Source organism: Mus caroli, unplaced genomic scaffold, assembly GCF_978045245.1.
Source record: "Mus caroli unplaced genomic scaffold, Mus_caroli_1 scaffold_2, whole genome shotgun sequence".
NCBI classification, from domain to species: domain Eukaryota; kingdom Metazoa; phylum Chordata; class Mammalia; order Rodentia; family Muridae; genus Mus; species Mus caroli.
In genome coordinates this window covers 3,779,808-3,803,643 of record NW_028227257.1, presented here as the reverse complement: position 1 = coordinate 3,803,643, position 23,836 = coordinate 3,779,808, and the positions used below count along the sequence as shown (strand labels likewise).

Sequence of the window (23,836 nt, the reverse complement as noted above, 5' to 3'; positions counted from 1 at the left end):
GCGCAGGCTAGCCGTCTATTTTGGAACTGGCCATTGGAGGCAAGGGTTTGCCCATACAGTACTTGAGAGAAAAATAACAGCTTCATTTCATTAACAGCTTGTATGGGATTTTCTAGAGTGCGGTGATGGCCCCTACATCTTACAGTGGTCATACAGCTAGCCGGTGAGCAGTCGAAGGGTCTCTACCACCAGGATGCACCATCTCCAGATCTCGATTCTCCTTGGTGTCTCCTTTCACCTTTCTAAATCCTATTTAGGCACAAGAACTCCCAGACTCAGAGAGGTCAAGCTACTAGTCCAGGGTCCCACAGATGCTTTAACCCCGCAGCCTCCTTACTACGTAATTAACCCCCGGTGTTCATCTCCTGACCAGACTGGTCGCTGGCAATTCCAAGGTGTCCCAGACTCTCAGAGTCAAGGGTCCCACCATCGCTCGAGGCAATGTCCAGGAGGTCAAGGTCACTGCTGAGCCCCTCTGCGCCTCCGCCCTGAGAAGGGGCCGAGCCTTTCAAGGCGGCGCCGCCCCCGCTCCAGTCCCGCCCCGCCCCGCCAGCACCTCTCGGGGCCCGGCTCTGCACCGTGCTCTGAGGGGCGGACGCAGTCCGGAGTCTCACGGGTCTGGCCTTCAGGGAGATGCGTGGCCAAGGCAGGGGGCACGCCCGTTGGCCCGCGCCTCTGCGCTCACTGCTGCGTGCCTTAGGGCCCCAGGACACCACCACCGGAGGCTTGGAGCAAGGTAAGTGCAAAGGGGATCTAGGGTCCCCGGCGCACGCGGGGCTGGGCGACCTGTCCAGAACCTTACTGGCACTGCCCTTGACTGCCGTGCACAGCTAGGATGCTTGCCGGCTGCTCCCCAGCCACAGCGCCGGCGCGTCCTGCTTCCTTCTGCAGTAGAGTCTTAGGGATCTGTCCCTAAACAAGGGCTATGGGTACTGTGGGCAGGAGAATTGGTGTTAGGGTCCTGTGATCTCATCTCGGATTTGAAATCTCCCCTCCGATGGCATAAGTGCCCCAGTGTACCTGGCAGACACATGGCCTCTCTATACCTCTGTTTCCATCTCTGCAAAATGGGGGCGATTCATCTTTGAGCCGTGATAACAGGGGTACAGTGTTAACTATCCGGTAAGAGCTCCATGAGTGCTGGCCTTCCTCCAAAGCTGGCTCACGGAGCCCTCGTCCCCTGCAGGGCAGACACCTGGTCCTGGAATCCTGGAGCGAGTTCAGCTGCAGTTGAAAGGCTGGACTGAGTGGGGTGGAGATGGGGGAGGGGGGAACTTGAGGAAACCAGAATGGTCAGAGGCCCATCAGTCCAGGGAAGGGGCTCAGGTCCCTGATGACAAGACCAGGGTTAAGCCTTTCTTCAGTGGCTTTGACTCAGAGTGGAGTGGTGGGTGGGCTGTGCTGTCAGAGAGGGAGACTCAGGCCAGGACTTCCCAGTTGGTTTTCCCCAGCATTCCCCCGGGCCTCACTCCTGGTCAACTGCCCCACTCACCTAGAACCTGAACGTTCAAGCATCGCCTCAGGTGGTCTGGGATCAGATTAGTTCAGAAACTGGTTTAGAACAGGAAGGGCAGTTCTGCCCTCACCTGGTGTGAGGGATTCAGCATCTACAACATGGAAGACAGGTGTGTTGCTCGGTCCTCCCACAGCACGCTCAGTCCTCCTATAGCGTGCTCAGCCCAGCATCCCCTCCTCTCCCTCATCCTGAAAGACAGCTGGTTCAGGATGTTCCAGATTGGGATACCTTGGGATTCACGGAGTCACAAGCCATGCTGGGAAGACAAGACATGCACTCTGTGCTGGATGGTTGACAGGACCTCTACTGACAGCCCAGTTTTTTGGGTATCTTTGTTCAGTGAGTGTGTGGAGAGCTGGGTGTCCCAGCAGAGAGGACAGAGGTATCCCATTGCTGACTCCATTTCTCCTAAATACTGGGGACCAGCTACTCTGCCCATGTCTAGTGGGGCTTGGACAAGAACTCAGGTCTGCTTGTCAGAGAGAGTGCTTCCCCTGGGATGGCCTCTTTGGGGTAATACCCTCTAGCTGGAGGAAGCCTTCTCCTTCCTTCCAACCTACACAGAGTATGTTTCCTGACTAGAGGTTCCCTGCCCTGTTTTGCTGCAGCTGGGCATCAGATGTTCAGCCCTGTGTGTGTCAGGTTGAATTTGAGGCCTGGACTCTTGCAGTCCTTCTGCAGGACAGTGTGCTCAGAGCATCGGTGTGGGTGTGTGAGCTACCTGCCTACTTATGCAACATTTCACCTGTTCCACATGTGCCTTTCAGTCGCCACATTTTAAAAATAGTTCTATGGCCTCCACCCAGGTTTTGGCCCTGGCAGGGCTCAGTCACCGTTGACCCACTTTTGGCAAAGAGAGAAGGAGCGTTGAGTCAGTGGGTCGGCAGGCAGACATCATAGACCCGAAAGCACGGTAGGTGCAGATCCAGATGGTGGGGTGCTGCAGAGGACTCATTGTGTGTGGGGGGGTCCAGCCTGCTGGGGGAACAAGGGAGGGTCCTGGAGACTGAGGAGAGTGGAAAAGGTTGAGTTTGGGACAGCAGCTTTGGGTTCTGTGATAAGTCACCTGTATCTTCTCTGTGCAGTCTCAGGCAGCTGGCAGGGAGGCCAAGGAGAGAGTGTCCACCCCAGCTGGCATATGGCAGCACCCTCCTGGGGTGTCTTCAGAGTCTGGAAGGTGGGGCACTCCGAAACATCTTCATTGTAGCTGATGATGGGAACTATTGACCGGGCTGCCACAAGTCCAGGATGCTCTGTAATTCTGTGCCTGAGCCCCAGTGATCAGCAGTGCCCTTCATGGAGTGGTGAAAGGCTTGGCAGGGAGGAGGGAGGATGGAAGAGGGTTGTAGGGGAAGAAGTAAGCTGAGGATGAAGGGGCTAGAGCCTGCTGAAGAATCCTGGAGATGGGGGCAGAGCTGGGTCTGCAGGCCCCAGACTGAGACTCAACAGATGGAGCTGGACATCAAAAGAGGTCACTTGGGAGGGCCTGAGGCAGGGAGGGTGATGCTTTCTGGGTTTCAGTATCGCATTGCTATTTGTGGCTGAGGGGTCTGGAGTCTGAGTACCAAGTCCAGCTTTAGAACAAGCTCTGGTAACCAGGCTGTGTGCTGTAGCTTTTCAGCCACTTTGATGGCCAGACCTGAAGAATGTCTCTTGACCTCTTTCTTCTAGACCCAGACAAGAGTGCCCAGAAACCATGGAGGCTCTCTTTCTCTTCCATGCTTCATACACTGATTTCTGGAGCTGGCTCTGGGTGAGCGGTGACTCTAGCCTTAAAATGAACTGTTTTGGAGGTGCTTTAGAGTCCCTCACATAGGACCACATTAGTCCTGGGTTCTGCAGATTTTCATGTCTGACTAGGAAGCGCTGACTTGTCTTGCACTATTTCTGTACCAAATGAGTTTAATACTTTTTTTTTTTAAAGGAAAGGCATGATTGATGGTATCAGGACGTGTCCCAGCCAGGGCTCATTAAAAGTGGTGGCCTGAGGGGCCATGAAAAGCATTGAAACCTAATGCTTTGTTTTGCTGGTTCTGCTCAACTTAGGGCTGGACAGGGTTTCCCAAAGGCAGTAGCTCAGAGGACCCACAGAGGGTCTGGGCTGCCCAGTTCTTTTGAAATTTTAATGACAACCAGCTGGACACAACAGTCTTTTCTGGTGGAGTAAGCACAATGGAAGAGACTCCAGGAAACAGAATCACCAGTCATTACAGGAAGCTGGAAGCCAGGAGCTGGGGGAGCCTGGGCTATATTCTTCTGCCTGTATCTCTGTCTTTTCCAGGCTGGGACACATCACTGGCTCCTGGACCAATCTGCCATAGCTAGGAAGTAGGGAGGGATAGTTCACTGAAACCCAGCTTACAGACGACCTCCAGTCCAGGGGTGGCACCTGTGTCTTCTTCTCCTCCAACTCCACCAGCTCTCTAGCCACTCCTTGGCATAGCAGGGTTGTACACCTGTGTGCCTGGAGGCAGAAGAGAGTCATGGTGTCAGACATCCAGACACAGCAAAGTCCTTGAGTGTGACCCAAGGTTTCCCTGTCCCTCCTGATTACTTGCTCAGGAGCTCAGGGCACACTTGGAGCACACAGATGTCTCTGAAGCCAGGAACTTTCAGGCTCTTTACATTTTCCTATCCCAGCCTTGTAGCGCACGTGCCTCTTCTTCCTCTCTTCCTTAAGGACCACTACCAGCTTGTCAACTTGGCCTGTGAGTAAGTTGATTGCCCCTTCCTTTATTTCCGTACTTTCATCTGTGTGTGTGTGCACACTCGTGCCATGGCTCAAGTGTGGTAGTCATCACCTTCCACCTCTTTTGAGACAGGACATCTTTCTTGGTTTTTTTTTTTTTTTTTTTTTTGCTGTTTTGTTTTTTTCCTGCTGTGTTCAAGCTAGTCTGTGAGCTTTTGGGGCTTCCCCTGCCCCTGTACCCCTGCAACCCTCCCCAAGATGACTGTATCATCTGGATTTGGTTTCTAGAGATTTGAGCTCACATCCTCGAGCTTGCACAGAGCCTTCTCCCCAGCCTGCACCTTTTTTATATTAAGGGGTAAGAGAGACCCTTACTCTTGAGAACAGGCCTGGCTGTAGTTGGCACTCAGCAAATATGTATTGGATGAATGGGTAGTGTGTCCTCCTTCACAAGTTGAAGGACTTTCTGTCAATACAGGGGCGTGCATATGTGTTACTGATGCAGTCTCCAGATGAAACCTGAAAGCATAAACAAGCTTCAACCCTCCTCCTGCCCCTCACTGTCTCCTGGAGGCAGCTGCAGCTAGGGTCCATCCAATTGCCTGGTTCCCTTACCCTGAACTTGAAGGTGTCAGTGGAAAACACGCCCCATGGCTGCCGGGAAGCCTCATAAAGAATAGACACGGCATAGCACACCTTGTTCTGAAACCATGGCTGACACCATGAGGCGGTGTGCCTCAGACTTTTATCTGGGTTGACAGATTCTGTCTAATTGCTTTAGAATATTCCAGCTTCTGTCATCTTCCTGCTGAGGTTGCCAGAGGTCGTGGTCCGAGTGTGTCTCAGGCAGGAAACCTGCAGCCTGGGCAGCTACAGTGACTCTGGGCAGACTTCTCTGTCTCCTTGAGGTGTGTCCTGCTCTGGAGAGGGCATTATATAATGTTCTGTACCCTAATGCCTTGTCGTTCCCACAGGGCCCTGTGGCTGAATCCTGGTCATGTTCCACTCATAGCATTTGGAGATTTTGCTGGTCCTCCAGAAGGAAAGCCGATTTTGTCACTGGCACCCGGCATTAGCATTCCTGGAGTGCTGGGGAGAGCTTTTCATTCATTAATTGACCATTTCTTTCCCTAATTGTTTTGTTAATCTTTCCCTAATTGGTTCATAAGAGGAATTATTAGCTCTGGATTCCAATCCCGCCTTCATGTGGCTATCTCAGTGTCTCTGTCTATAAACAGAAATCTTTAGCTCAGGAGCATCAATGTCCATCCATGCTTCCTATGTTGACTGCAGAGGGACTTTGGCCTGCTCCTCCTCCTACACCATCTCACTCATCACTGTCCACCTAGACTTCCCACTGTGAACACGATAAGACAGTCCACAGGTGTTTAATGGAGATTCTGAGAGCTATGTATGTGCGGAGGGAGCTGACCTCGGGGTGGACATGTGGTCTCATGGGAACACTCATAGCCAGAAGAGGCTATGACCAGAATTGGATTTTAGAGTGAATGACAGATGTGGCTTTATCAATGCAATTCTCTTTAGTGGTCATACCTTCATGAACCTCTGCTACTGACTGACAAGAGGCCTCCTAGGGACTGCCTACTTCTCATAGCTCTGGATGTTCTCCAAGGCTGGGCCCAACAGAAACACTGGCTTGTGCCCCTGTGCGCAGAATCTGGAGGCCTTGTTCTGATCTCAGCCTGCCTCTGTGAACTCCTTTACCCAACATCTGTCATATTTAGGACAAAGGCCCAGAATGCACAGAGAAGTGTTTTAAGGAACCATAGGGGTTGGGGAGATAGTTCAGTCAGTAACATGCTTTCCACTCAGTTATGAGGACCTGAGTCCAGATCCCGAAGTTGGCGTCATAATATAATCTCAGGGTTGGTGAGGTGGAGACAGGAGGGTCTCTGGGTTTCCTGCCTAGCCATCCCAGTGAACTCCAGGTTCAGTAAGGGATCCTGTTTTCCAAAAATATGGTGGAGAGCAATTGAGGAAAAAACCTGATGTTGATTTCTGGCTGACACACACACTTGCTTACACACACACACACACAACCAGTGGCATACACTGACTGCTATCACCAGACTTCTTGCCAGGATGGATACTCCCTGGGATATGGTGTCAAGGGACATGGTGGACCTGGGTACCTTGGGTCTGTCTGAGCAGGACCTGCGTGTGGACACTACAGCAGGTAGAACGGAGAAGCAGCTATTTGGACATGAGCCTAGTCATCTGGGAGGGTACTAAAGAGACAGTTAGCCCTATCTGAAAAAGTACCAGCTATGAGCCAGGAGGTGTATGCTTCCTGGGCCTTGTCTGAAAGGGCCGGATCCTTCTGGGTTTCCCGTGGAGAGTGGGCAGATATTCTTCAGGGATCCAAAGTAGGGCTTCTACCCTGGCAGGTATCAGCTATGTCAGTCACCAGCGTTCAGTGAGGAAGAAAGACACGGTACCAGTTGGGCTGTGTCCAGTGCGCCATGTCTGGTGGGCATGTGCCTCTGTGAGAACTAGGGCACCTGATGCTCTCCTGTTGTCCCTGAGGGGACTGGGGTGGGAGGTGTTTGAGCAAAGTTGGATAACTGACTCTTCCACTGTTTCTACTTTCACCTAACGTTGTCAGCTGAAGTGTGCACACACTGAACAGGTGACACGTGTGTGAGCGGACACGTATGAGAGGCATCCTTCTCTGTGTTCATTTCTCATACAAGGCTTCAGTCCCAGCCTCTGGCACTTGCTAAGTTCCATACATCCATGCAGCCAACTCATCTGCACTTCCTATTTATACTTGAAAATTCAGAGAGGGGTTATGACTCCCTGGTGGGCTCGCTGGACCCTGGGCACCTACCATTAACCCGTAACTCACCTGATGCTGAGATGCAGACTAGCCAGGTGTCTAGGAACTACAGGGTAGGTAGCAAGAGGACATTGCAGAAAGCCTGACTCTATGATGGCTTAGATACCATAGCAAGGTGTACAACACAGGGGTGGGGTCAGGCCAGGAGCCAACTGTTGCCCTGAGGTCAGGGGTCTTGACACATGGCCTCTCAGGCCCCTGTCTTCAGCATGGCTCGAGGGACTCCTGAGACTGCCTTGTCTCTGGGGTACACTTTCTCTGGGCTAGCTTCTTTGTGTTCAAAGAGGGGAAGGGGGGGGAGGTCACACATTCTTAGGGAAGTCCAAACAAATGTTAAACAGTTGTTGTCATTCTACACTGTGTGGCCCAGATCAGCCCAGATTTGAGGTGTATGGAGATCAGAGCTGTGTTTTCTCAGTATTTCCAGTTTTTTTCCCTATACATTAGGAAGTTACATTTTTTTTTCCCCATCAGAAGTGTCTTATAAGTGGGGGTGGTAGTGGTGGTAGTGGTTGTTGTTGGTGGCAGAACTATTCCCAAGCCACAGAACCTGGATTTCAGCACTTAACTCCAATATACAAGATTCAGGGTAAGACAGAGGATCTGGAAGCCATAGCTGCTGCCAAGAAGGCCTATCCTTCCTGGGTCTGGGCTGCAAGTGACACAGCCATAGGGCAAGAGGGAGGGCACTTCTTCTCCCTGAGCTGTGGAGGCTTTCAGGGTGCTTGTTACTGCAGCAGAACTAGCTGATACTGTCTGCCGGTGCTATTTCCTCTTTGTTGATACCCAAAGCTCAGTGAGCAACCAGCCTGGCCCTTTCCCTCCCATCTCTCAGACCTCACTCAGCCTTAGCATCACCTTCTCAGAGAGGCCTGTGTCAATCATCTGTCCTCCCCAGCAGTCCCTGCAGTTTAGGATCCTCAAGCACTGGTCACCATCTCACTGGGTATCCATAGTCCAGTCCAGGCAGGATGGCCTATCTCTGCTCCATGAGGCACCTCTCTAGTCAGCCAGGCAGACTTGGCTTCCCAGAGTTCTGAGCCCAGAAGGTCACAAGCAGTTGCCTGTCCTCAGCTTGTAGCTGGCTGGCCACTGACTCACCTGGTCTTTAAATGCTGTGTGCACCTGGTATCGCCAGGTCTCTTCTTTATGGATATAGACACCTGTCAGAAGGCTCACCCTGAGGGCCTCATTTAGTGCACTCGCCTCTTTGAGCATGTATGGATACACATGGGCAGACAGGTATATAGAGGCCAGAGGGCAACCTCAGTTGTTGTTCCTCAGGAGTGATCCACCTTGGTTTTTGTGGCAGGGTCTCCCACTGACCTGGAGCTTGCCAAATAGGTTAGGTTGGCTGTCATACAAGCACCAGAGGTCCACTTGTCTCTGCCTCCCCCCAGCACTGGGATTGCAGGTGCATGCCTTTAAAATATATATTTTCTAGTCTTTTCATGGGATCAGTGCTTTATTTTTCTTATTGAAAATATATTCTTCATGCAAAATTCTAATTACAGTTTTTCCTCCCTCAGTTCTTTGCCAACTCCCCATCCACCCAAATCCACATACCCTTTCTTCTTGTCTCTTATTAGAATACATATGGGCATCTAAAAAATTAAAAAAACAGATTAAAAACAAACCAGAATAGAACAAAGCAAAGAAACAACAATAGAAGCAAAAAGCATAAGGAGCATATACCTATGAGGAGGCATATGTGTTCACACATGTAGATGCAGAGACACACATGTTCATACATGTAGATGTGGAGACACATATTCACATGTGTAGACACATATTCACACATGACCACACATATGGAAATTCCAAAAACCACACCAGAACCATAATATTTATTTGAAAAATCTGTAAGTAAAAAGATAAAAAATAAAAATAATGCCCAAACCAAACATGAGACAAAGATTACCCCAAAATGCTATGGTGTTCCTTCTGTGATGGCCATCTTCTGCTGGGTATGGAGAGGTCTGTATGTCCAATGAGTTCTGTATGTCCATCCAGTGAGTTCTGGGCATCAGACCCTCCTTGTTGCTATGGTAAGCATGTTACAAACTGAGATGCTCTGCCAGTGCTGTGCTCACCTGTTACGGTTTTTTTTTTTTTTTTTTTTTTTTTTTTTTTGAGAAGACATGTCACTCTGAGGCCAGGCTAGTCTGTAATTCACTATGTGACCAGGCTGACCCTGAATTCACAGAGATCCCCCTGCCCTGCCTTCTGAGTACTGGGATTACATGATTGTGTCTGGATCACATCATATAAGTGTGTGTCATCTTTTAAAAGAGCCTGTGTCCATATAAGGTCACATTTTAAACTCCTGAGGCTCAGGACTTCCGCATACACGTGCAGACAGTACAGGGGTTGAGGGCTAACCTTGGATCTTGCACCAGGCCTTCTACAGGGTGGGTGGCTTGGGTCTAAGAAGCAAGCTTCCCAAGAGAAATGGGCCCAGCTCGTGTCATTGTCCATGACTGAGCCTTGAACCTCACAGCCCATCACTTCTGTCAGAGTCCCAGCCCTGGGGGCTACAGACACTTCCCTCTGAGCATGGGTAGGGGGGTGGGGGTGGGGCTCGGCACATAAGGGTGCTGCTCCAGAAAATGCCTCTGCTCTGCTACCCCAGTGCAGCTTTTCCTGACTGCACTGATGCTCAGTCAACCCCTCTGCTGCACTTCACAGCCTCCGCTCCGTACCTTAAGCAGCTGGAGGAGGGGTGAGAATGCTTCCTGTCCCACTGGCTGGCTTGTCCATCAGTCAGGGTTGAGAACCTGTATGTCAAAGATTCCCTATCCCTGATGGGGGGGAGACACCTTCCCCTGTCTACTCTCATTAGTAGCTGGGTCTCTGTATAACATCTGCTTCCCTTCTGGAATCTGGCTTTGTACCAACCCTGACATGAAACCTGGGGCACACTCACCATCACATGGTCAGTCACAGTGAGTGTGTCACATGTCAAGAATAGTGCCACAAGAGACCCTCATACCAGAATCCTGGTCTCACCAGCTCCAACCCTAGCACTTTTATGGAGACTACACCCCGCATCCTTGGAACACATCTTGGAGCAACCCTGAGTCTAAATCCTTCCGGTTGTTGGTCGCAGTGTCTGGAGTGTTTGTTGGGACTCCCCCCACCCAACCAGCCCCATACATCGGCCACTCCTTTTCACTGCCATTCTCTACACTGAGCATACACAGCACAGTAGTGACTTGCTCGCTTCCAAGCACGTGGTCTGCAGCCTAGTGCCTTGCCTTGTAGCAGCTGCCTGAGGACGCCACAGCTGCAGCAGGAGTGTGTGTGGGCCGTGGTGAGGGGACAGTGTGTCTGGGAGAGCTTCTCTTTCCTCCCTGACTCACAGAGAGAGTGGTTTCTGTGGCTTACAGGTTGTATGTATGCTGACTGACGTGGAGCCTTGGGTCTCCTAGTGGAGGACCATTCATAGAACCTTCTCTAGGAGGTTCTTCGTGTTCAGCAGCTCTGTGACTTTCCAGCTGTAGGGACTGGATTACACTCCTTCCTGGTAGTCTCTGGTGGGAGATGGCTCTCCTGTTTGAGGAGGCCCCCCAGGTTTTTCAGCCAGCACGAAGGGCATTGTACTCCCGGGATATTTGCAGAGCTGGGAACGGATGTGGCCAGCCTGCTTGGATTTGGACCATTTCTCCAGTTAATTATTCTCTGAGTCATGGCTTCACTGTGTAGCCCTGGCTAACCTGGAACTACTAGGTAAGGCAGGCTGACCTCTAATTTGTGCCGATCTTCCTGCATCTGCCCCCAGAGGGCTGAGATTATACGTGCGCATTGCTCATTTCCCCCCAGTGCTGACGCTGGCCTTTACACCAGACACTAGGTAGACCTTCCTCCAGGCCTTACTGAGAGCCTTGCTCCATGCTGTTGTGAGTTTCTGCTTGGGTTCTGCCTCCCACCATCAGAGAAGGATCCTGGCAGGCGGAGCAGGCAGTCTGCTGCATGGCTAGCACACAGTACATGTTTAGACAGAAGGATCATAGCCACTTACCCAGTGGGGAAAACTAAAAATAGGTCCTCTATGCCAGATGAGGTTTCTGATACAAGTTAAGGACTGTATGTTTCTGCTTCTGAGTGTACAAGACAGCTGTGTTAACTAAACATTCTCCCTCTTGCGTGATGAAAATCTCTTCCCCGCACTAATTCTTCCTAACGCAGATAATGAGCCTGCTATGGCCCAAGCTTGCTGTATATTTCCAGTTCTATTTTTATTTTAATGGCTTTGCTATCTTTTTTTTTCCCCGTATTCCTCAAGAAATCATGATAAATTAGCTCCAGATTTTAAACATTAGGACCATAAAGAAATAAGGAAGGAGAACTCACCACTTACAGACCAAAGTGATTTCCAAGTTGGAACGCTGTGGGCACAGGTGAACAGGCACCCTGGCTCCGAGGGAGTCACCACAGTGCGGGGTTCAGAAGCTGTCCTGTAGGGATGGTGGTAACCATGCTAGCCTGTGCCAAGTGAGGACCTGCTCTATCTGAAGCCCTGCTCGAATATGTGTTTCTCTATGGCAGGACTCACTTGACCAATGTAGACAACTGAGATTTAAAAGGACTGAATGACTTTCTTTGGGCAATTTACCTTGGCTGGCTCTGGATTCTTGGTTATTTTATTATCTTGCCTAATTCCTGGGCCCTGACACACTCTCTCTCTCTCTCTCTCTCTCTCTCTCTCTCTCTCTCTCTCTGTGTGTGTGTGTGTGTGTGTGTGTGTGTGTGTGTGTGTGGATGGTGGGGTTGGGGTTGCATAGGTGAGCTTGCAGAGATCAGAGAACAACTTTCAGGAGTCAGTTCTTTCCTTCCACCAATGTCCCCCAGAGGCCAAGCTCAGGCGATCTGCTTTGGCAGTCGGCACCCCTGCCCTCTGCCCACTGTACCATCTTGCCCCCATCCACCTCTACTCTTAGTCTATATTTTCTACCTTGTTTTTGTTTTTTGTTTTTGTTTGTTTGTTTGTTTGTTTGTTTTTACTTTTCATGAGAAGGGTTCAGTAGCAGGTCAATATTGTGCCTTAGTGTCTAGGTCAAGGGGCCCTAAAAGGTTTTCCAATTCTACCTGTTCCCTTGAAGGCCACAGAAGTAAGCAGGCTGGTGGTAAATGTCCTACACAGAGAGACAGCTCTGGTCAGATGGGATATCATGTGTCCGACAGCTAGGAGGCCCTGGTTGTTCTCCTTGTGCATATTATCCATGGTTTGTTTCCTTTGACTTATAAGTTGATATCAGACATAATCACAGCCCTCTTCCCAGGATCATCTGTGCCGGGTGCAGGGAGGGGAGGCTGGAGAGAAGGCACAGTGGTTAATGGCACATTCTTCTCACAATAGTACCAGCATGCAATTTTTAGTCCTCATGCCAGGCAGCTTATGACTGCCTGTAACTCCATCTCTAACTCCATCTCCGACACCACAGGCTTTCACGGACACCCGCACACACACGTGCACACACAAGACACTTAGTTAAACACAATAAAAATAAATATATCTTAAAGGGGAGAGACTTTATATGACTTTATACAGCACCCACCAACCTCATTTCTTCCTCTATAGGAGATGTTACCAGAGGACAGGAATCTTTGGCACATGGCTTTCTATTGTAGGCAAACCAGTGATCACAGACCTGGTAGCCTGGGATACAAGCCATTTGCATCACATGCAGGTGGCCTGAAGTCCAGGTGTCTCTGTTGGCTCCTTCTAGGCCTCATGCTGACATCAAGGTGAAGAACACAAGGTGTGGGCCTGGGCTCTACCCCTCCTGTGGAGGTTCTGAGAGAGACACCACCTGCCTCTCCTAGTGGCTGTCACGATTCAGCTAATCCTGGCAAGAGAGAAGCCCTGATTTTCTTCTAGCTATGGCTAGTTTCAAAGGCCACATACTCTGAGGTCATACTCCCTTCAAGCCTGTAGTGGCACCCAGCCACATCTTTCGAATCCCTCTTCCTTCTTCTGGCCTCAACCCTCTCTTCCATTTGGCTCGTGTGATGGAGCCTGTGGGACCATCCAGATCGGCTCCTGTCATACAGTTCTGTGAACATGACCTTGATTCCACCCGTCACAAGAGTGACTAGTTTAATAATGATGAGAAATCTGGAAACTGGGAATGGCAAGGAGAGAATTCTGTTCACATTGTGTACAAGTGGATTAGAGCTGCCAATCTCATACCTGGAGGAGCCAACACTAAAACACCCCCCCCCAACACACACACACACACCCAGGGTCAGAAGCCACACAGCAGCAGAGAACAACCTGGATGGAGGTAGCCAATCTGTAGGCTTTCTGTCTAGCTCAGGGCCTGCACAGGGAAAGCTGGCCATTCTTAGCTGCATCTCTGGTACATCCCATCCACTGCACAACCACCATCTGCCTGCTCTGCACTGGTCTTCTGTCTGCCTCTTGGGCGCTGTCTAGCTTGAGAATGCTTTAGTGAGGAAACGGATAGCCCATGCTGCCCTTGCTGGAGCTTTTCTGAGGTGGCTCCAGATGTGAGGGTGCTGGGGTCCTTTGAGCATTTGAGGTACTGCCTTCCCTCTACTGCCACTCATTGCAGTACCATACCTCCCCAACCCCTATCTTAAACCTTCCCAGCTGTTCATATAGCCTGGTGTCATCGCCCCAAGCTAGGCCGCCATCTTGTCAGAACTCTCTCATTCCCACCCCCTCTGCTAGACACATGGCATGTTCTCTATGAACACTCCTTTAGTAAGTGGGCACAGATACCAATGAATGAAGAGCAAAGCTATCAACCCAAATAGGTCATCCTGTGAGCTCGGGGCCATGTGGTCTTCAGGTCCCTGATGCTTGGATGACAGAGCTATCTATTACCTTCTCTGTCATCGCAGGATCTGAAGGGAGTGGAGCCCAGCACACTCTGCTGACATCCTGAAGATCTGGTATTCTATAATCTATAGGTATCTTTTGGGCTGCCACATGTTCCTCCGGCAGCAACTGCAAAGACCCAGGAGGCTTGTGGACCCCCAAGACAGCAGCACAGATAAAGCAGGAGAATTTCTCTTGGACCCCAAGTTGCTGGACTAGAGGGGCAATGGTTGGTGCCCAGTGAGTGTCATCCCCTGTGACTGCCAAAAGCCATGGTAGCTGTTCATATGCCCAGAGTGGATGCTGGCAAATGCTCCTAGGTGGAGCTCTAAGGTGATGGGCACCCATGTGAAGAGACATAACAGGCTTTGAAGCTGGTGACTGTGGGTCACGCTGGCAAGAACTGGTGAAGAGGCATGGCTGCTAACACAGGTTGCAGTGGGTTGAGTCCTGGAATTCTCATCTTTATGGCCACAGAATCTGTGATGGACTTTTTAAAGTACCACCTATAAATTGAGTGCTCTGGGGAGGAGAAAGGGAGGGCAGGGGGAGAATAATTTATAGGCCCACTTAATGCTGTGTGAGCCAGGACTTAGTAGAATGCTTAGCTGGTGTCTGTCATGGAGGGCTGGGTGGAAATCGGTGTCCTGGTAAATAGTAGGCTGAGCTCTAGATTTCCCAAGCACGTAAACCTGGCAGTCATAACTGAGCACACACACTGGATAGAAAAGGGGCAGGTGCAGTGTGCGAGTGGCAAGGACCGTTACTTAAGCATGAGCTATGAGTGAGTCATGAGAGACCGGTGTCTTAGTCAGGGTTTCTATTTCTGCACAAACATCATGACCAAGAAGCAAGTTGGGGAGGAAAGGGTTTATTTGGCTTACACTTCCATGCTGCTGTTCATCACCAAAGAAGTCAGGACTGGAACTCAAGCAGGTCAGGAAGCAGGAGCTGATGCAGAGGCCATGGAGGGATGTTCTTTATTGGCTTGCCTCCCCTGGCTTGCTCAGCCTGCTCTCTTATAGAACCCAAGACTACCAGCCCAGAGATGGCACTACCCACAAGGGGCCTTTCCCCCTTGATCACTAATTGAGAAAATGCCTTACAGTTGGCTCTCATGGAGGCATTTCCTCAACTGAAGCTCCTTTCTCTGTGATAACTCCAGCTGTGTCAAGTTGACACAAAACTAGCCAGTACAACCGGTGTGAGATGAACACACCCATGTGACCGTAACAGGGACACACCTGGGTCCAAGAGGCTCCTTTGTGGTAGGCTCTGCATGGTCAGACCCTTGCAGTCCCATCTGAAGACCTCACCCTTCTCCTGTGCTGAGTCAGGAGACCTGTGGATTTGTCTTCTTGGTACCTTCTGGAAGAGTCTTATTCACACACTGCCACACCTCCTAGAACACTCCGGGCTTCTCTGTCCTCCGAGTGCTGCTTCTGACCCTGGCCTCCACACATTACCATTGTCTACACCCCACTGACCTCCTCCAGAGTCATGAATCTGAGCTGTTCAGGTTTAAGTGGGAGCTGAGGCTTGCAGATGACAGTTAGATGACTCCTTACTTCTGAGTCCTTGGTGACAGGAGCTACCTCAGCCCCTGGTCATGGAAACCACGCCTCTCACTGTCCTTAGAGAATGAATCTTTTTTTTTTTTTTTTTTTTTTTTTTTGCCAGTCAGTCTCGCACTTTATTGTCGTTGTCATCTCAGGCCTTGACTGTGTGCAGAGGATACAGCCACACCTTCCGCTGCTGCTTCTTGGTCATAAGCTTCTCCTCGTGCTTGGTGAGCCGGCGGCGCAGGCTCTAGTCTTCTTGGGTCGCAGGTCTAGGGGCTTGTATTTCTTGCCCTTGTAGAATTTCCTGAGGTTTTCTTTTTGAGTCTGGTTAATAACAGTGAGAACTCGGGCGATAGATTTGTGAACAACTCGTATCTTGGAGAGCTTGGATGAGGCGCCGTCTGTCACTTTGGCGACCCAAAGCTGGGACAGTTCCACCTTCAGATAGTCCAGTTGTTTCAACAGCTCCTCCTTCTTCTTGCCGCGTAGGTCCTGAGCCTTAATCTTGGCCATTTCGGCGTTGTTCACGGCTGAAGCAGCCTGGTTCGAGAATGAATCCTCACACCCCTGTGCAATGTCCTGTCAATGGCAACAGACAGGGACCAAGTCTTTATTCAGACCCGTGATGCCTACGTAGTTAGATTTCTCTCCACTCTGAGCAAACACTTAACAGGAGGAGCCCCCCTCCCCTTGCCTGCAGGTTAATGAAGAACTTTCCACCATGGAGGGAAAAGCCCCACATGGCACCTGGGGCTCTGTGGTAGCGGGAAGCCATGACAGAACTCATTAAATATATGGACAGATCAGGAAGCAAGAGTTAGACTGAAAGTAGGCCCAACCTATAATCTTCAAGGTCTGCTCCCATGGCCCTACATCATCCAGGTAGGTCCCATGTCCGGAAGGTTCCACAGTCTTCAAATGTGATGCTGGGGACCAATTATTTAAATGAATGAGCCTATGGGGACATTTCACATCCAAGCCTTGACTCCCTAACCCACCCATGTCTGGCCAGTCTCACACCTATGTGGCTATGAAGCCACTTCATCCTAAGGACCTGACCTCCCAGTCTTAGATTGCTTAGTAAATACCATGGCCAAGAGCAACCTGGAGAAGGAAGGGTTTATTTCATCTTAAAGCTTACAGTTCACAAGGAAGGAACCTGGAGGTAGAACTGATACAGAGGCCACAGAGGAAGGCTGCTCACTGGCTTGCTCCCCACAGCTTACTCAGTTTGCCATGTGAACACTCCAGGACTGCCTGGCCTAGGGTGTTTCTAACCACAGTGGGCTGAGCCCTTTTCCACCAGTCCGTCAATCAAGAAAACACCCCACAGACCAAACTGATGGAGGAATTTTCTCAATTGTGGTTCCCTCTTCTCAGAGGACTCCAGCTTGTGTTGAGCTGACAAAACTCCAGCCAGTGAGAGTTAACCTTGACCGTCAAGTTCATGAGAATCTAGACTCACCTAAGAGGCAAACCTCTGTATGTGACGTGAAGAGCTCTACACTGGGCAGAGGTGGGAGCACCTACGAGGTGGGAGTACCTACCCGATGGAATGGGGTCCTGAACTAAATCAAAAAGAGACGCAAGGACAAAGCCTGAACATTCATCTGCTCCCCGACTGCAGCTATGATGTGAACAACTCCCTCCACTCCTACCAGTGTGCCCTTCTACCAGGATGGACTGGACCCTTGGATTGTGAGCCAAAATACACCTACCGACCTACTTTCTTTTCTTCCTTCCCCTTTCTTCCTTCTTCCCTTCTTTCTTTCCTTCCTGACTTCTTTCTTTCCTTCCTTCCTGCCTGCCTTCCTTCCTTATCCTTCCTTCCTTCTTTCCATCTTTCTTTCCTTCCCTACTTCCTTCTTCTTTCTTTCCTTCTCCTTCCTTCTCTTTCCTTTCTTCTTTTCTTCCTTTCTTCTTTCCTTTCTGCCTTCCTTCTTTCCAACCTTCTTTCCTTCCTCTTCCTGCCTACCTGCCTTTCCCTTCCTTCTACTTCCATCTCTTTTCTTCCTTCTTTTCTTCTTTTCTTCCTTCTTTCCTTCTCCTTCCTTCCTCTTTCTTCCTTCCTTTCTTCCCCTTCCTTCCTGTCTACCTGACTTCCTTCCTTTCAGCACCCCCTCCCTCCCTTCTCTGCCTGCCTTCTGTTGCTCTTCCCAGACATCTGTCACAGCAGTGAAGCAAGGTAACCAATACATTTCTTGACCTCTCCCAACCTGATCAGCTACTCCCATGTTTCCTAGTGCCTCCAGTGATGACATTGGCACTCAACTCTTTCATGCAGGCTAAGCCCACATCATCCTGTGACTAGCAGGCATCAGGACAGGGCCTGGTGCAGAGCTGGTGTTTGATAGCTGGTTGATGCCTGTGATGTGAGGCAGGGATCAGACAGACAATTTTATGAAGTGGGTCAGTACCAGGGATGGGCTAGCAACGGGAGGGAAGAGATCTCTTGTGATCCCCATGAGATGTGGGGCCTTCAGTAAGTCACAGGTTCTCACCAAACCTCAACTTTTGTTGTTTAGAAAACCATCAGTATTCCAACCCCAGAATTGCTTCCAGTCCCACAAGAAAGTGACGTACTTCTGCATAAAGCTGTTACATTGTCCGGCCAGCTTATCCTCCATTTTATCTAAGTCTGAGGTTCTCAGGGAATCTGAAAAACCCAGAAAGGTCTGTGTGAGGTAAGGAGCCCAGTGCTAGAGTCAGGATGTGGGCTCCAGTCTTCACCCAGGCCAGGCACTTCTTGCTGGGTCCCTAATTTTCCCTCACTGGGACCACAGGGCTGCTGCTTCAGGCCCAGTAAGCCATTAAGGGCAGGGAACAGGAGGTAGCCAGGGCCACACAGAATTCGCATTGTGTGTTTTTCGTGGGACACTCTTCATTCATATCCCCGTGCCTAGTTTTCTTCTGTTGGCAATTCTCACTGCAGGGAGATGAAAGATCCCAGCAGGTGCTTAGCTCTGTGAGGGCAGTGCAGAGAATGATCACGTGACCCATGACACAAACACATGAATGGTGGCAGCTACTCTCCATCTGTGTTCTTGGGGTCTTTTCTCATACTTGGCTAATCTGTTAGCCTTCTTTTACTAATGTTGGTCACAGATGCCTCTGTCCCTGCAGCTGATATACATTAGGGACAGAAAGAGCATATCAAAAGGCAGGAGCGGCACCTCCCTAAACACACAGGATAGTGTCAATGTGTCCGGCCAAGGGCACAGTGCTGGTAAGGAGCCGCCTCCCCTCATCCACATACTGGGGTCAAAGAGCTTGTGGGAGCCAGCCTAAGGCCACACACACACATGTGAAAAATGCCAGAGCCCCATCTTGTGCTCAGATCTTCAACCCTGACTTAGAGGATTGAACAGACAGACTAAAAGTGAGTGGGACCCTAAAGGGGCATCTGCAGGAAGCTATGAGAAGCCCGTCTCAGAGGAGAAGCGGTGACCAGGGAAGGGAAGCGCACTGCTTTAGTTTTCCTCACTCCCACCCATGCCTTTGACCTTTTTTTCTGCCCCCACTTCTTTCTGCTCCCCTCCCCAACAAGATTTCTCTGTGTAGCACCGGCTGTTCTGGAATTCAATCTGTAGACTAGGCTGGCTTTGAACTCAGAGATCAGTCTGGCTCTGCCTCTTGAGTCTGGGACTAAGGGTATGTGCCACCATTGTTGGCTTTTTTTTTTTTTTTTGACAGGATTTCCCTTTTATAGCCCAGTCTGGTATGAAACTGACTATGAAATGCAGATGCAGGCTTCCCTGAAACTAGTAATTCCCCTGCCTCAACTTCCTAAGTGCTGGTATTACAGGTGTGTGCTATCTCTCATTGCTCAGGGATTTAAAAAAAAAACACATATTTATTTATTTATTTAGTATGTTGTGTCTGTGAGTATAGAAACGTATCACACGCACTACATGTGTGCAGTCCATGGAATTTAGAAGCGGGCATCAGATCCCCTGGAACTAGAGTTGCAGATGGTCATAAGCCACCCATGTGGGTGCTGGGAACTGAACCCTCTCCTCCACAAGAGCAGCTGCTGCTGCTGTTCTTGTAGTTGTTCTTGTAGAGGAGGAGGAGGAGGAGGAGGAGGAGTCTTCTTCCTCTCCCTCCCCCTCCTCCTCCCCCTCCCCCTCAGCAATTCATTTAATTTATTTTCTCCTCCTTCTCCTCCTCCTTTTTGCTCTGTAGACGAGGCTGGCCTTGAACTCAGAGATCTGCCTGCCTCTGTGTCTGAGCCCTGGGATTAAAGCTTGAGCCACCATGCCCAGGTCTTCAGCCAGCATTCTTAACCATTAAGCAACTCTCCAACTTTTGGCTTGAGGAGGGGCTATATGGACACGTATGTATGGTGTGTGTGTGTGTGTGTGTGTGTGTGTGTTATGAGGGAGGACCCTGTGTGCTGGAGGCCTAAGGCTGACATCTGGTGTCTGTCTTGGTCCATTTCCACCTTCTGTCTTGAGGCAGGGTCTCTGACTTGAACCCAGAGCTCACTGACTTGACTAGTCCATCTAGCCAGTTTGTTCAGCGGAGATCATCTCTTCCTCCTTTGTGCTGAGAATACAGATTGCCCAACGTGTGGGGATCTGGGAATCAGAACTTCCTGTCCTCAAGGTGGAACCCACTGAACAATTTCCCCAGCCAGAGGATTTTGCTCTGGACACTATCTTGAGTAGTCTCACCAGCAGGGAACACAAGGTGGAGAGCTATAGGAAAAGAGAACCAAGTTCAAAGCTGTCTGGCAAGCTTTGGGTGCAGTTTCTCCTCATGGCCAGCAGAGGGCAGAGCTGGCTGCTTGACTCAACGCTGAAATTTCCAAGTTCTGGGTATATTGACCTTTGTGCCTCTTAAGCCGGCCCCTGAGATTCAGCCAAAAACATTGCTTAAGAAGTTCTTTTTAAGTATCTGAAGTTTGCTAGTTCTGTGTTTTCAAAAACAGTAAGGGTGAAGAGACATTGGTGTGGGGTCCTGATGTGTATCAACGTGCTGCCTTTTGCACTATATGGGACTGGAACTAGGGTGGCCTCTGATGTCACATGGAGCTGGAATCCTCACTTCCAGGTCAGGGCCTGTGTGGCCAGACGCCCCCACATGTATTCCTTTTCTTGTCTGGCTAATAGCGCTGTTCGCTGGATGCTAGTGCCTAAATGACAGGCACCAACAGGCAAACTTGACAGAAATCCCTGTGTAGCTTCTGACACTACTGTAGCTACTGTACCCTGTGTAGCTGGTGACACTACTATAGCTAGTGCGCCCTGTGTAGCTAGTGACACCACTGTAGCTAGTGTACCCTGTGTAGCTAGCAACAGACACTACTGCCCCACTCTAAAGGGATGGCTTGGATTATTATCTCTGTAGGGTGTCCAGAGACTTAGCTCCAGGGAACAAGGAGCTGATAGGCACTCATGTGAAAGAGATGCAGATCCCAGTGACCATCCATATCCCTGCCTGGTGACAAGCCTGTGAGGGACCACAGCTCACTGCAGCATCCAGCATGGCTCTAAGGATGGACCTGACTGAGACAGAGGGGAAATGAAGACAAGACAAAGACAACTGGGATCTGGAGGTCTGGGTTCTCATCTACTGCAGCACCGGAGACGCTTGGCATGTTTACTGTATAGAGTTGGACATAGAGAGAGGGTTACTGTGTGTCTCTGGAGGAGGAAGCAGGATCTATGAGGTGGGCTGCAAATGTGGGAGCACCAGGGTGTGGTGAAAGAAAGCTACAGTGGACATTTTCTGCACACACTGTCACCATCCACAACTGCAGAAGAGGAGAGCCCGACATGCATCTGCGCATTGCCCCAGGGGGAGGAAGGCCTTGTCTTCCTCTGTGGGTTTGAGACTCTGCGGTCTTTGACATGGCCGTGCCCTTGTCAACAGCACATGTTCACTCAGAATGTCATGCACCCTACAGCTTACAGCCTGGCTGTGTATGTTCTCCGAGGGGGACAGGCCAGCCTGCAGAAGGTGTCAGGACAGAGTAGGTCATGTGACTCAGCACTGGGTTAGCACCCACCATTGGACCGTGAGTGGCTTCACTAGCCAGCAGAGGCTGTGTTCAGTCTACAGTTGTGGAAATGCAGGCCCTGAGAGGGTCCCTCAGACTTGAGAACGTTGGAGCAGAACAGGTATGTCTTGCTGTGGGTTGTGCCTTCCTACCACCAAGCCTGATGGAGAACCCCTGTGATACTTGGCCCCCCCTTCTCTGGACCTCCAGCTCACCTGTCACTGTTAGACTCGAGGTTCCCTTGCCCCCTGCCCCCACCAGTGTAGCATCATCAAACCATCAAATCTTGCTTCTGTCTCTCATCCACACCTCTTCTATCTGCAGCTCGCCTGCCCACTGACTCTGACTCCCCCAGCCCAGCCTCAGCCTCTACCCCGCAAATTTAACATCTTCTTATTTCACCTCCGTGCCCCCCATCCCATCAGCCTGTGCCTCCTCAACAGCAGCCAAAAGGTCCTTTGGAGACACACCTCTGCCTATGGTTGCTCTGCTCCATTCTTGAACAAAAGGCAAACTCCAAAAAAGACAAGGAGTGATGGGGCTCACAGAACACCAAGCTGGGCCCTGCCAGGAGGGTACAGGACACCAGGCTGAGCCCTGCCTCTTTGCAGGAATGGTAGAAATCTGTGTTATCTTTCTGATGAGCTTTGTCCTGGATCTTCCCTTTACCTGGGGATACCTCCTATAGTCCTGATAGGCTGCTCTCTCATGCCTTGGGTCCCTGAACATCATTTCTTCTCACCAGACCCACCCCTCCTCCAGCCTCATGGCTTGTCTGTGAGTTGTCCATAGAGTACTACCAAACCAATGCCAAGCCCCATTTGTTTACTCTGCTTCTCTGGGAAATTGCAGGGGTAGCCACACAGACAGTGCTCAGGAAATCTTTGATAGACAGGCAGACACATCTATGAATCAGTACTCTCTGTAAGAATGTAGCCTGCTCGGACAATGTGGGAGTGAACTGGTCCTCCTGTGGGCTTTTCCTTATCTCTTCTGGGTACACATACTGTGTGTGTGTATGTGTGTGTGTGTGTGTGTGTGTGTGTTTCCAGCTGCCCTGGGGCAGCCTTATTGGTCCTCAGGATTACTCTAAGTTGGGGGAAACAGCTTTAGGCTTTCTAACCCAGGATACCTTCGTTCACTTAATGAGTAGTCACTTGATTCTGAAGAGGGGACAGGTAGGCTGCCAGGTGAGAGGGGAAAACCAAGTGCTCTTCAGACCCAATATCAGCCTAACACCTCCATGCATGTTTTAAAGGAAAAAAGAAAACTTTTATAAAATAACTGGTGTACTACAAAGCTCATGCCTGTAGCATGTAGACTTCTGTGGATTTTTAGTGAATGTAGAGTCAGGAAACTGTTCCCACAGGCCAATTTTAGATCATCCTGAGTATCTGGGGTTACCTCAAGGAAACCATGCGCCCGTTTGGCTATAACCTCCTTCTGTTCTGCTCCCTGCCCTGTCCTAGGCACCCGCAAAGCCTCACATTTATCCTTCAATGCCTCTTTGCAATGGGGTCAGAAGAGAGCGAGAGCATCTCATGCTGTCTTCTCTCGTGCGGGTGTCTCGTGGCCTGCCACGATGCTTAGCGTCTCACTACTTTCCTTGGAGATAGGTTTTCACTGTCTAGCCCGGGGTGGCTCCAAAGTCGTGAATTCCACCCCAGTCAGCCTCTGGAATGTGGGGATTACAGGTAGGAGCCACCATATGACAGTAATCAGTTGACAGATGGCTGGTTTGCTTGTGTTTTTGGACCACCATGAAGGGTGGTCTCCTGCTCAGTCTGGAGGGGCATCTAGTCCATTTATTCCAGAGAGTTTATGGAGAGGAGGAGGGGGGAGGGGGAGGAGGAGAGGGAGGGGGAGGGGGAGGAGGGAGGGAGGGGGAGGGGGGAGACTGAGACTTTCACCACCACTCCCACTCCAGATTACTGAGGCTGGGAACTTCTTGGACAGGGATCTGCACACCAACCAGGAAGCCACATCCTTACAATGTGTGTGCCAGCCAGGGTCTGAGAATGACCTAGTCTACAGTTTAAGGCTCTCCTGCCTAGTGTGTGCCCAGTGATCAGAAAGAGTGGGTTTTCTATGCTGTTTTGAATTTTAGAACTTTATTTTGGAACTTGAGCCATCGTCTGCCCAAGAGTGAAGTCTAAGCACTTCTCCTATTTCTTGCAGTATCCCCTGGGCATCTTCCAACCCATCGAGGTGACACAGCAAGGTCCCTGACCCTATTCTTGGCCCTTATAAGACTTTCCTTTCCTAGTTTTTCCCATTGTAGGGTAGAGGAGTTGTCAGCTCACCTCCAACCTCCTACTAGGAAAGGGAGAAAGGCTTCCTTAGACAAGGGGGAGGGGA

At 50.4% G+C, this 23,836-nt stretch overlaps 1 protein-coding gene and 1 pseudogene across 2 annotated transcripts in view; one reads left to right on the top strand and one right to left on the bottom strand.

The window, feature by feature from the left end:
• Positions 1-564: 564 nt before the first annotated feature.
• Phactr3 (phosphatase and actin regulator 3) overlaps positions 565-23,836 on the top strand; it is a 219,832-nt gene continuing 196,560 nt past the window's right edge. The window contains exon 1 of one of the 2 annotated variants that reach the window (XM_021152545.3): positions 565-736. In XM_021152545.3, the coding sequence (XP_021008204.2) occupies positions 634-736 (103 nt within the window). In that variant the 5' untranslated portion in view covers positions 565-633. Of the gene's footprint in view, positions 737-2,232; positions 2,430-23,836 lie in introns of those variants that run through there. The other variant, XM_029474384.2, reaches the window with a different exon arrangement.
• LOC110286109 (large ribosomal subunit protein uL29 pseudogene) lies at positions 15,574-16,017 on the bottom strand (annotated as a pseudogene).